The 13,885-nt window shown below is 35.2% G+C and overlaps 1 protein-coding gene across 7 annotated transcripts in view; it reads left to right on the top strand.

Moving 5' to 3' along the window:
* TAF2 (TATA-box binding protein associated factor 2) overlaps window positions 1-13,885 on the top strand; it is a 193,698-nt gene that overhangs the window by 143,157 nt on the left and 36,656 nt on the right. For 6 of the 7 annotated variants that reach the window (XM_077167549.1, XM_077167548.1, XM_077167547.1 and 3 more), the window contains one exon: window positions 1,664-3,170. The exons of the other annotated variant lie outside the window; for it this stretch is intronic. In XM_077167549.1, the coding sequence (XP_077023664.1) occupies window positions 1,664-1,926 (263 nt within the window). In that variant the 3' untranslated portion in view covers window positions 1,927-3,170. Of the gene's footprint in view, window positions 1-1,663; window positions 3,171-13,885 lie in introns of those variants that run through there. 7 annotated transcript variants of the gene reach the window in all.

The raw sequence follows: 13,885 nt of genomic DNA, 5'->3' as shown, positions 1-13,885 counted from the left end.
AACATATTCATATTAGTTCATTTAAAAATCTAAGTCAAAATTATATAGTGGTACATTTAACTGAAACTAAATCAGATAATCTAACAAAATGTTTCTTCTGAAGAAGAGTATCTTGTACCAGTTATTATAGAAAATATAGATCCCTAAACTTATTTTATATGTGTGTCATTTAGCTTTTGCTTTATTATTATACAGAAAAGTCGTGAATGAATAAAAATAAAACTTCGTGGCTGTAAAATGTAAATTATCTATGAGAACAGGAACATTCTCTGATTATTCACTTTTTCTACAATGTTGGAACAGTGCCTGACACAGAAAGTATTTAACATCATCCCTCCCCTCTATCCATGAGATGCCAGAAACATTCCCCTGCCCTCCCAATTGCGACAAATAAAATGTCCCCAGACATTGCTGAATATCTCCTAGGGGGCAAAAAGTGCCCCTGGTTGAGAACCACTGCTGTGCAGCTATGTATGGTCTGGATTTGAGTGCGAGACACTTCAGGAACAGCACCAGTTACTAAGAGGCTGTAATCCAAATAAGGTGAGCAGGTCTGAATCAGTACAGTTTCAGGTGGGATAGAGAAGAGGAGGGGGTAGATTTAAGAGTTACTTATAAGTAAGAATCAGCAGAGTTTGATGGCCAATTAGATTTGGAAGGTAAAAGGTGAGATGAATCTTACGCTTTTCATTTATCAGCTGCTTATGTGGCAGTACCTTTAACTCACACTAGTGGAGGGGGAGTTGTTTCTCAGAGTATGCCTTGAAGATCATAGGACTGTGGTCTGAAGGCAGGCGGGCAGGAATCTCTATGCTTCCTTAACCACCAGGAAATACTTACACATTGGAGTCATGACTGTTGTAGATTCCTAGACTGATACGATGTTAGAACTGGAAAAAAGCTTCCAGGATGTTTGGTCCAGTTTTTTAGATGAAGGACTAGGCCCAGACAGATAAGTATATGCTGAAGGTTAACAGCAAGACTTAGAGCACCGTCAAAATGCTCTTGTCTTTGTAGAGAGATATTTTCCTTTCAGAGGCTCCACGTTTTCTCGGTTTCTTAAGCTTTGTATATTTAACCTCTTAAAGGATTCACTTTTGCCCATCTGTTCTTAGAAGTTGTCTTAAGGAACTATAGGAATGTTATTTTTTTGCTGAGATATTAAGTAACTAGGGTAACATGTTTTTGTTTTATAAGTGGTTCTCCATATGGCACAAATAAAATACTGCCATCTTTTCTCCTCACACCTTGGGGCAGAACTGTAGTTGAATAAGCTAAGTTTTCATTGACTACCTTGGGTCTTGACCTATCGTACCTATAAAATCATTGTCTCTTTATAGTACAAAATATTTTACTTAAATATTAACTTTTAGAAGATGCTTTATAGATTATAAAGAGCTAAAATATTCAGCATCCTGGCCACAATTGCTGAAAACTGTCTGTGTGTAACTATTGGATATCTTATTTATATACTTCTCCCATTCTTAATTATTCCTATGGAAATAATAAACATTTAGGATCCCTTTTTTCCCTGCCGCTATCACTTCCCTCTTACTTTAGTTTCACTTTCCTTGTTACAACAAGAATTATTTTATGTTTGATTCCCCGCCCCTGTACCAAAACAAAAAAGAATGAATTCATTTTTGTATTTTTAATCTTGAAGGTAAAGAACAGTCACCTTTGGAGCTGAGTATGCATCCTGCGGCAGCATCTCCACTCTCAGTGTTTACTAAGGAATCCACTTCCTCCAAACACAGTGACCACCATCACCATCACCACCACGAGCACAAGAAGAAAAAGAAGAAGCACAAGCATAAACATAAACACAAGCATAAGCATGACAGTAAAGAAAAGGACAAGGAGACTTTCACTTTCTCCAGCCCTGCCAGTGGCAGGTCTGTTCGTTCTCCCTCTCTTTCAGACTGACAAAGAAACCAAGAGACCTTTCCCTTAGTATCCAGAAGAATGTAAAGAAGAAAGCTTTGTCCTCTGTGAAGAATGAAAAAAGGAAAGGGAAAACAAGTTGCCTCATAGAAATTCAGAATCCATTTAAATTCCGAACATTTGATTTACATTATTTATATGAGGTCTAATTAGGAAAATCTGTTTTATAATTCTGGATAAATCATTTCATCCCATTTCCTCTTTAAAATACATGCACACATACACACACACACACAGAGCATACTTCTTTCATAAACGCCCTCGATATCCATTGGCAGCCTCCACTCACATCACACTCTTCATGTCTACTGCCAAAGTCAATTCTGTTTTAAAGCCTTTGATGGATGTTATGAGTCAAATTTATGTTTTAAATAGAAGTAACTGCCAAATCTGTGGTGAAACCACTTATTTCCAGTAAGATATTGTATAACATCATTTGAACCTACTGAAAAGACAGTCTTTTCTATAGTAATCTTCCTTGTTGACTGTTTTATAGGTTAACCATAGAAACTAAGAATCACAATTTATGAACAACAATACATTATATTTTCTCTTGCACTAAAATGCTGAAATTTTCAGAAGCAGCTTTTTTTTTTCCCAACTGGAAGAGCTACATTTTGATAGCACCATTCAGCGATTATGATGTTGGAATTTTATCAGAACTATCAAATCCACAATTGTTTACAAATCAAGATGTTTAAATCAGAAGATTTGGTTTTTGTTATTTTGTTGAGGCAGTATTTTTTTCCCATTAAGTGTAAGTGAATATGTTCATATGTAAAATATGTTTTGCTAAATGTGGACAATTTAAAAATATTTACGTACTGTATACATATTCTTTGTAAAATCATTTCTACAAAACACAAAGTATGGTATCTTAAAAAGGTGTGTTTATATACTGTTTATTAACTTGGACCTGGAAATTTGGCCCTCGTGAACATATGCCACAAGCATTTAAAACACATTTAAAACATTATGGTTTCATATTTTAACAGTTTGTATGGTTGTGTGTTTTAATGTTTATTTCTTAACTTACTGTGTGCTATATTGTTTGTTTATAAACATTTTTCTTACCTGTTTTATTTTTATCATTTCCCTTATCATTAGAAAGTTTGACAAATATTTCTTTCCAGAATAGGTATTTCAAAAAGAATCCAATAATGTTGGACTTTTAAATATACTTTCAGTTGTGTTTAACTTGTTTAATAAATAACTTTTAAAATTGATTATTCTGCCTTTGTATCTTTTTATATCTTTTAGTACCTGTTTTGTGGGGGGTGAGGGTGAGGGGATATAATATTACATCCACAAAATTTGAGGAGAGCTTTGTGAGTAGGTGATCTTTGAGCTGGCCCACTTAGAAAGAATGATTTCAGTAGACAGAAATAGGGTAATATTCTCTAAAATTCTCTCAGTAGAAGAGAACTTTACCTATCTACAAAGGTAGGGAGGAAAGCAGAAGTGTTCAGGAATTGGAAAGCAGTGTCCTTGGCCTGGAGTGTAAGGTGTAAAGCGAATGTGATCAGATGTTGAAAGGCCTAAACGGCAGTTGTTTAGAGATTCCAATTAACTGAATGTTGGCCAACTAAAATCATTTATGGAAAATGGAATAATATTTTATTAGAATGTGCAATAATGCCAAATATGAAATTCCCAGCTTTGAAAATACAAAGGGCACATTTCAAAATAATTATTTGTGTTGCTGGAAGAAAATTGCAAACGATGGCTACCTTCTATAGTTTAAGCCTTTCTTTTTTATCAGGCGTTCTACAAGAAACAGTGTGTATGTTCTTTCTAAATTGAACATTTATACTGAGTGTTTCCCATGAGAAATTTTTATGTTACAGTCTCAGTTATTAAAGCAGATGATTAGCAGACAGTGCAAAATAAATTTTAGTACTTTCAAAAAATAATTTTATTCATATCTTGAAATAGGCAATTACATGCAGACAATACAGAGTTGTTTGTGTGTAACAAAGTCTAAGTCTCCTCAGTCCCCTCATTGTTGCCAGTAATTTTATCTTTCCAGAGTAGTCTGTCTATACATATATTTATACAGTATATACATATTGTTTTACACAATGGTAGCATATGACGTATACTTACAGGAACTGTGTTTTATGCTTATATATTTTTCTGTGGTTCCTATGTTTTGTGTCATTGTTAAAAAGATCTTCCTTATTCCATGATTATAAAAGAATTGTCTCAATTTTTTCTGTAGGGTTGTAATGTTTTATTTTAAGATTTATAATGTTTATCCAACTAGAATCCATCTAAAATTTATTGTGATAGGAGATAGGAGGTAAGGAGCCAACTTATTTTTTCCTTTCCAGAATGCACCCCATTTGTCAAACACAATATATATTTAAAACTCCAACTTTTCTCTCTAAATTACAAGTGTTGTGTACTAAACTCCCTTATTTATTTGAGTTCATTTATGGACTTTGGAGTTGGTTACTTTGAGCTCTCTACTCATCTTTTAGTACAACATTGTTTTGATTCTTATAGTGCTATGATTTATTTTGATGTTGTACAGCTGTATTCTTCTTACATTCCTTTTTTGGAATTTTTTGGTTCTTTATGAATTTATTTTCTTTTTCTGGTTAATTTTTTTTTAATGTATATATAGTAAAATTCACTCCTTGTGCTGTTTTATAGGTTTTGACAAATATGTAGAGCTATTTTTCCACAACAGTTCATCACCCCCATAATTTCCTTATGCTGCCCCTTTGTAGTCAGTTCCACTCTTCTCCCAAACCATGGCATTCACTGATAGGTTTTCTGCCCCTATAGTTTTGCCTTTTTGTGGGTTTATTGTTCTATTTATATATCAGAATATTTCCCAAGCCTTGCTCCCTCCAAAATTCTTTTTGTGTTTTGAATTAGTTTTGTGTTAAATCAACAATTAACTTAATCCAATAATTAACTTAGAAGTGATATTGTGATGTTGATTAGTCCTATTAGGGATGTTGATATTACTATGAATGCAGTAGGGTTATTTTTTAATTTATTCAGGTCTTCTGTTATATCCATTGTTTAAACATTTTAAAGTTTTGTCATATAGCTCTTACACATTTTTTATTTTTATTGTATTTTATATATATATATATATATATATATATACACACACACACAAAGCAAAGAAAGAAAAAAGCAGTAGTTTTCAAAGCACTCTTCAACAAGGAGTTACATTACAGATCCTAGAGGTTGTCCTGGGCTACACTACCATCATCTCATATTTTCCTTCTAGTTGATGGAGAACATTGGGGGCTAGAAGGAATATATGTTTCTTGTTTTTGTTTTTGTTTTTGCATGGGCAGGCACCAGGAAACAAACCTGGGTCTCCAGCATGGCAGGTAAGAACTCTGCCTGCTGAGCCACCGTGGCCCAGGCATATACATGTTTCTTAATCACTTTTTTTTCCTTTTTTGTGAAAAATAACATACACACAGAAAAAGCAGTAAATTTCAAAGCACAGCACAATAAGTAGTTGTAGAACAGATTTCAGAGTTTGGTATGGGTTACAATTCCACAATATTAGGTTTTCACTCCTAACTATTCTAAGACACTGGAAACTAAAAGAAACATCAATATAATGATTCAGCATTCATACTTGTTTAATAAGCCTTATCTTCTCTCTATAACTCCACCATCACTTTTGATCTTTCTCCCACTCTTTAGGGGTATTTGGGCTATGCCCATTAACTTTTTCATGCTGAAAGGGCTGTCAATAAGAAGTAGGTCTTTTTCAAAATGGAGTGATACACTGTGTACTCTTGCTTCCAGGCACTGCTATGAGTGAAAAACCTCATATTAGGAAAACACTCACCTAATGCTGTTTGAAGTTAGTGTATAAGGCCTTTTTCAGATGGAGTGATATACTTGGTCCATTTGCTTCCACTTACTACTATGAGTGAACTCATTTTAGGAAAACACTTACCTAATGGTATTTGAACCTAGTGTATAAGGCCTTTTCAAATTGGAGTGACATACTGTGTCCACTTGCTTCAATGCAGTACCATGAATGAAAATCCCTATCTTACTTAAACACTCACCTAATGCTGTTTGAAGCTAGTGTTTAAGGCCTTTTTCAAATTTGAGTGATATACTAAAAAAAAAAAAAAAAAAAAAGATGGAATTAGCTGATGTTTTGGAAGGGCTGGCCCCTTAGGTTTCAGACTTATCTGGTCCAGGAACCTATTTGGAGGTTTTAGGTTTCTGGAAAGTTACCCTAGTGCATGAAACCTATGTAGAATCTTATATATCGCCCTAGGTGTTCTTTAGGATTGGCTGGATGGTTTTGGTTGGGGTTTGGTAAGTTATAATAGGTAGCAATGTCTAACTGAAGTTTGCTCAAGAACAACCTCCCGAGTAGTCTCTATTTGAACTCTCTGAGCCACTGATATCTTACTTGTTACACTTCTTTATCCCCTTTTGGTCAGAATGGCATTGTTGATCCCATGGTGCCAGGGCCATACACATACCTGGGACTCCTCTCCCATGCCACCAGGGAGATTTTCATCCCTAGATATCATGTCCCACATAGTGGGGAGGACAGTGATTTCATTTGCAGAGTTGGGCTTGGAAAGAGGCCACATCTGAGCAGGAAAAGAGGTCTCCAGAGGAACTCTAAAGCATATCTATAGGTAGGGTAAGCTTCCCCACTACATACATAAGGTTCACAAGAGTAAGCCTCAAGATCAAGGACTTGGCCTATTTATTTGGATGTCCCTAATGTTTGACACAATATCAGTGGTTTCCCCAGTGGTAAAGTTTAATAGTTCCAATTATTAATTCTTCCCTAAGGGACTTTGCCAATCCTTTTTTTTTTTTTTTGAGAACTATTTTTTGAAAACTTGGAACATAATTTTTTAAAAATTTTTAATTAATTTTTAAAAAAAATTACAGGAAAGAAACACAAACATTCTTAATATGTGATCATTCCATTCTACGTATATAATCAGTAATTCACAATATCACATAGTTGCATATTCATCATCATGATCATTTCTTAGAACATTTGCATCAATTCAGAAAAAGAAATAAAAAGACAACAGAAAAATATAACAAACAGAAAAAAAACCATACACACCATACCCCTAACTCCTCCCTTTCACTGATCACTAGCATTTCAAACTAAATTTAACATTTGTTACCCTATTATTTATTTTTATTCCATATGTTCTACTCATCTGTTGACAAGATAGATAAAAGGAGCGTAAGACACAAGGTTTTCACAGTCACACAGTCACACTGCGAAAGCTACACCATTATACAATAATCATCAAGAAACATGGCTACTGGAACACAGCTCTACATTTTCAGGCAGTTCCCTCCAGCCTCTCCATTTCCTCTTGGATAACAAGGTGATATCTACTTAATGCGTAAGAATAACCTCCAGGATAACCTCTCGACTCTGTTTGGAATCTCTCAGCCATTGACACTTTGTCTCATTTCACTCTTACCCCTTTTGGTCGAGAGGATTTTCTCAATCCCTTGATGCTGAGTCTCAGCTCATTCCAGGGTTTATCTCAATCCCTTGATGCTGAGTCCCAGCTCATTCTCAGATTTCTGTCTCATGTTGCCAGGAAGGTCCACACCCCTGGGAGTCATGTCCCGCATAGGCAAGGGGAGGGTGGTGAGTCTGCTTGTTGTGTTGTGTGCTGGCTGGAGAGAGATTGCCAATACTTTTTGATTATCTGCTTAATATATTCTAGGATGTATCCAGGCATTACATTAAATTACATAGGATTAAAGGCCCTCATTCTTATTCTGGGAACCCTGTGTTTGGGTTGTTTAAATAATCTATTCAGACAGTTGAGTTAGATTATGTGTTACAGAAAATTGAGTTTCTGGACAAAATAAAGCTTTCCTCCTTTGGTCTCAAAGAGTAAATGAAGTTCTACAATGTAGAATTTCACGGTTTTTTTAATTTAAAAAGACCTGTTTTGTGCCCCAGCATTTGATCTATCCTGGAGAATGTTCCATGAGCACTAGAAAAGAATGTATATTCTGGTGTTTTGGGGTGTAATGACCTATATATCAGGTTGTTTTAAGTTCTCTATTTCCTTGTTGATCCTCTGTCTAGTTGTTCTGTCTATAGAGGAGAGTGGTGTATTGAAGTCTCCTACTATTGTTGTTGAAACATCTATTGCTCCCTTCAGTCTTGCCAATGTCTGTCTCGTCCTTTGGGGCTCCTTGATTGGGAGCATAAGCATTTATGATTGTTATTCTTGGTTACTTGCCCGTTTTATTTAAATATAGTGTCCTTCTTTGTCTTGTATGACGTCTTTATATTTAAAGTCTATTTGTCCAATATTAGTATAGCCACTCCTACTTTCTTTTGGTTACAACTTGAGTGGAAAATCTTTTTCCATTCTTTCACTTTCAATCTATTTGAATCCTTGTGTCTAAAATGAGTCTACTGTAAGCAGCATATAGCTGGATTATCTTTCTTAATCCATTCTGCCAATCTGTATCTTTTAATTGTTAAGTTTATTCCATTAACATTTGACGTTATTAATGAAAAGCCGTTTCTTGAATCCACCATCTTATCCTTTGGATATTTGTCATATCTATATAAATTTTCCCTCTGTCTCTTTTTATCCTTCAAGTTACCCTTACTGGTACTCTTCAATTCTGTGCCCTCCTGCAGATCTCCCTCTCCTTTTTTTTTCAACTGACAGAATTCCCTTTAGTCTTTCTTTTTCTTTCTTTCTTTCTTTCTTTCTTTCTTTCTTTCTTTCTTTCTTTCTTTCTTTCTTTCTTTCTTTCTTTCTTTCTTTCTCTCATTCTTTCTTTCTCTCTTTCTCTTTCTTTCTCTCTTTCATTCTCTCTTTCTCTCTCTCCCTCTCTTTCTCTCTTTCTCTCTCTTTCTCTCTCTCTCTCTCTCTTTCTTTCATTCTTCCTTTCTTTCTCTCCCTCTTTCTCTCTTTCTTTCATTCTTCCTTTCTTTCTCTCTTTCTTTCTCTCTCTCTCTCTCTCTCTTTCTTTCTTTCTTTCTTTCTTTTCCATTCCTTACCTTAGAGGGAAAGCTTTCAATCTCTCTCCATTGCGTACAATGCTGGCTATTGGTTTTTCATATATTCCCTTTATCATATTGAGGTAGTTACCTTTGATTCCTATCTTTTGGAGTGTTTTTATCAGAAAAGGATGTTAAATTTTGTCGAATGCTTTCTCCACATCAATAGAGATGATCATGGATTTTTCCCTTTCGATTTATTAATATACTGTATTACATTAATTGATTTTCTTGTGTTGGACCATCCATGCATTCCTGGTATAAACCCCACTTGGTCATTGTGTATAATTCTTTTAATGTGGTATTGGGTTCAATTTGCCTTTTTTTTTAATTAATTTTTAATTTTTTTAAAACTATAACAGCAAACAGACGCAAACATTCTTAACATATGATCATTCCATTCTACATATAAAATCAGTAATTCACAATATCATCACATAGTTGCATATTCATCATGATATTTCTTAGAACATTTGCATCAATTCAGAAAAAGAAATAAAAAGACAACTGAAAAAACTTCATACATATATCCCTTACCCTTCCCTTTCATTGATCACTAGCATTTCAATCTACTAAATTTATTTTAACATTTGTTCCCACTATTATTCTTTTTATGTCATATGTTTTACTCATCTGTTGATAAGGCAGATAAAAGGAGGATCAGACACAACGTTTTCACAATTACACAGTCACATTGTGAAAGCTATATCATTATACAACCATCTTCAAGAAACATGGCTACTGGCACACAGCTCTACGTTTTCAGGCAATTCCCTTCAGCCTCTCCATTATATCTTGACTAACAAGGTGATATCTATTTAATGCATAAGAATAACCTCCAGAATAACCTCTTGACTCTGTTTGGAGTCTCTCGGCACTGACACTTTATTTTGTCTCATTTCGCTCTTCCCCCTTTTGGTTGAGAAGGTTTTTTCAATCCCTTGATGCTGAGTACCAGCTCTTTCTGGGATTTCTGTCCCGCTTTGCCAGAAAGGTCCACACCCCTGAGAGTCATGTCCCATGTAGACAGGGGGAGGGCATTGGGTTTGCTTGTTGTGTTGGCTGGAGAGAGAGGCCACATCTGAGCCACAAAAGAGGTTCTATTGGGGGTGACACTTAGGCCTAATTTTAGGTAGGCTTGACCTATCCTTTGTGGGGCTAAGTTTCATATAACAAACCACAAGATTGGGGACTCAGCCTATTGCTTTGGTTGTCCCCACTGCTTGGGAGAATATCAAGAATTCTCCACTTGGGGGAGTTGGTTTTTCCCCCTTTCTCACCATTCCCCCAAGGGGACTTTGCAAATAGTTTTTTTACTCACTGTTATGATTTGCTAATATTTTGTAGAATTTTTGCATCTATGTTCATTAGGAAGATTGGCCTGTAGCTTTCCTTTCTTATAGACTTTTACCCAGTTTGGGTATTAAAATGATATTAGCTTCATAAAACAAGTTATGTAGTGTTCCTTTTTCCTCAATTTTTTGGAAAAGTTTGAGCAGGATTAGTGTCAGTTATTTTTGGAATATTTAATAAAATTCCTCTATGAGGCTATCTGGCCCTGGGCTTTTCTTTGTAAGAAGATTTTTGATGACTGATTGAATCTCTTAATTTGTGATTGGTTTATTGAGATCTATTTTTTCCTGAGTCAGTGTAGCTTGTTTGTATGTCTCCAGGAATTTGTCCATTTCATCTAAGTTATCTAGTTTGTTTGCGTATACTTGTTCATAGTATCCTCTTATGATTTCTTTTATTTCTTCAGGGTCTGTGGTTACATATGCCTTCTCATTTCTGATTTTGATTATTTGCATCCTCTCTTTTTCTTTGTCAGTCTTGCTAGTGACCCATCAACTTTATTGATTTCTCAAAGAACAAACTTTTTGTTTTATTGATTCTTTCTATTCTTTTGTTCTCCCATTCATTTATCTCTGCTTTAATCTTTATTTCTCTTCTTCTGTTTGCTTTGGGGTTAGTTCGCTGTTCTTTCTCAAGTTACTCCAGGTGTGCTGTTAAGTCCTTGATTTTTGCTCTTTCTTGTTTTTTTAATATATTGGCATTTTAGGCAATAAATTTTCCTCTCAGCATAGCCTTTGCCACATCCCATAAGTTCTGATAAGTTGTATTCTCATTTTCATTCATCTCCAGATAGCTACTCTTTCTCTGGTAATTTCTTCTTTGACCCACTGGTTGTTTAAGAGTATGTTATTTAAAATTTAGTAGATTGAAATGCTGGTGATCAGTGAAGGGGAGGGGTAAGGGGTATGGTATGTGTGAATTTTTTTCTGTTTTCTTTTCATTGCTTTTTCTGAACTGATGCAGATGCTCTAAGAAATGATCATGATGATGAATATACAACTATGTGATGATAATGTGAGTTATTGATTATATAACAAGAATGGAATGATCATATGATAAGAATGTTTGTGTTTGTATGTGGTTATGTATCATAAATAAAAAATACATTAATTAAAAAAAGAGTATGTTATTTAATCTCCATATATTTGTGAATGTTCTCATTCTTTGGTGGTTATTGAGATCCAGCTTCATTCCATTGTGATCAGAGAAAATACTTTGATTAATTTCAATGTTTTTAAATTTGTAAAGATCTATTTTGTGCCCCAGCATATAATCTATCCTGGAGAATGTTCCATGAGCACTATAGAAGAATATATATCCTTGTGTTTTGGGGTGCAATGACCTATATATGCCTGTTAGGTCTAATTCATTTATCAAATTGTTTAACTTCTCTATTGCCTTGACCTTCTGCCTGGTTGTTCTATCTATAGAAGAAAGTAGTGTACTGAAGTCCTAGCATTATTGTTGAACTATCTATTGCTTAAATCTCAGAGTGATTTAAACAGTGAATAAAAAAGTATTTGCAAAGTCCCCTTGGGGTAATGGTGAGAAAAGGGGAAAAAAACAACTTCCCCATGTGGAGAATTCTTGATATTCTCACAAGCAGTGGGGACAACCAAAGCAATAGACTGAGCCCTCAATCTGGGGGCTTATCCCCGCAAAGGATAAGATAAGGTTACTTAAAATTAGGCCTAAGAGTCACCCCCAGAGAACCTCTTTTATTGCTCAGATGTGGCCTTTCTCTCTCAGCCAACATGACAAGCAAACTCACTGCCCTCCCCCTCTCTATGACATACATGACTCCCAGGGGTGTAAACCTTCCTGGCAACATGGGACAGAAATCCTAGATTCAGCGTCAAGGGATTGAGAAAACCATCTAGATCAAAAGGGGGAAGGGAGAAATGAGACAAAATAAAGTGTCAATGGCTGAGAGATTTCAAACAGAGTCAAGAAGTTATCCTGGATGTTATTCTTATGTATTAAATAGATATCACCTTTTTATTTAAGGTATATTGGAAAGGTTGGAGGGAACTGCCTGACAATACAGAGCTGTGTTCCAGTAGCCATGTTTCTTGAAGATGATTGTATAATGATATAGCTTTCACAATGTGACTGTGTGATTGTGAAAACCTTGTGTTTTTTGCTCCTTTTATCTACGGTATGGACAGATGAGTAAAACATATGGGTTAAAAATAAATAATAGGGGGAACAAATGTTAAAGTTTTAACATATTAATTACCATCTGTTTTCAACACCCTGCAGTACTGACATTCCTTTGTTCTTCCTCATGCAAAAACATTTTTAAATTTGTACATTTAGTCACTATCATATAATCTAGACATTCCTCGATTATACCATCTCAGTTTTTACCATCTATCTTTCCTTCTGATTTCATTTATGCTCTCAGGCCTCCTCCCTCTATCATTCTCACATTCAAAATCTCTATCACATTCTCACATAAAAATTCAGAAATGGATAGCACAATGCTAACTGATTGTAGCACAGTAATATTGGAACACTGAATGAAGTATTTCTTGTAGAGCTGGTCTCTTGTTGACAAATTCTTTCAGGACTTCTTTGTCTGTGAAAATTTTAATCTCTCCCTCAGTTTTGGAGGACAGTTTGGCAGGGTACAGAATTCTTGGCTGGAAGTCTTTCTCTTTCAGGATCTTAAATATACCATACCACTGCCTTCTTGCCTTCATAGTGCTAGTTGAGTAGTCTGAACACAGTCTTAATGTGATTTCCCTTGTATGTAGTAGATTGTTTTTCTCTTGCCACTTTCAGGATTTTCTGCTTCTCTTCAACCTTTGACAGACTGATTAGGATGTGTCTTGGGGAAGGCCTATTTGGATTTATTCTGTTTGGAGCTCAGTGGGCTTCTTTGACTTACATTTTTTATGTCCTTATGGGTTGAAGTTTTCCCCTATTATATCCTCAACTAATCTTCATAGCCCTTTATTCTTTTCTTCTCCCTAGGGACACCAGTGATTCTTATATTTGTGTGTTTTATTTTTCCATCATTTCCCTGAGATCCAATTCAAATTTTTCTATCTTTTTTGCCATTTGCTGTTTTGAGTGTTCAAAATCAGCTGTCCTGTCCCTTAGTTTGCTTATTCTTTCTCCTGCCTCTTCAAATCTGCTGTTGCATGTCTCTAGTATATTTTTTATTTTGTCTACAGTACCTTTAATCTCTTGATATCTGTTAGTTTTCTATTTATTCTTTCAAATTCCTCTTTATGCTGTTCTAGTGTCTTCTTGATGTCCTCTATGTCATTAGCCACCCCATTTATTTTATTTAGTAGAGTTATATGAATATCTTTGATTAGTTGTTCACAGACTTTGGTCTGTGTCTCATCCAGTCTTTTAATTTGGTCATTAGGCTGGGCTATATCTGTCTGCATCATGAAATGCTTAGTGATCTTCTGTTGTCTTTGCAGCATATAAATGTCTTGATTGGTTTACTTTGGAAGTTGATTTCCTTCAATAGTCTAAAACTTTGTATTTATGGGATGGATATGGAGCAGGATGCAGGACATAGGGCAGGGCAGAACAGTGCAGTGATGC

This window comes from Tamandua tetradactyla, chromosome 6 (assembly GCF_023851605.1).
Source record: "Tamandua tetradactyla isolate mTamTet1 chromosome 6, mTamTet1.pri, whole genome shotgun sequence".
Classification (NCBI taxonomy): Eukaryota; Metazoa; Chordata; class Mammalia; order Pilosa; family Myrmecophagidae; genus Tamandua; species Tamandua tetradactyla.
Note: the sequence above shows the minus strand (reverse complement) of the source record. Positions and strands in the feature narration are given on the sequence as shown.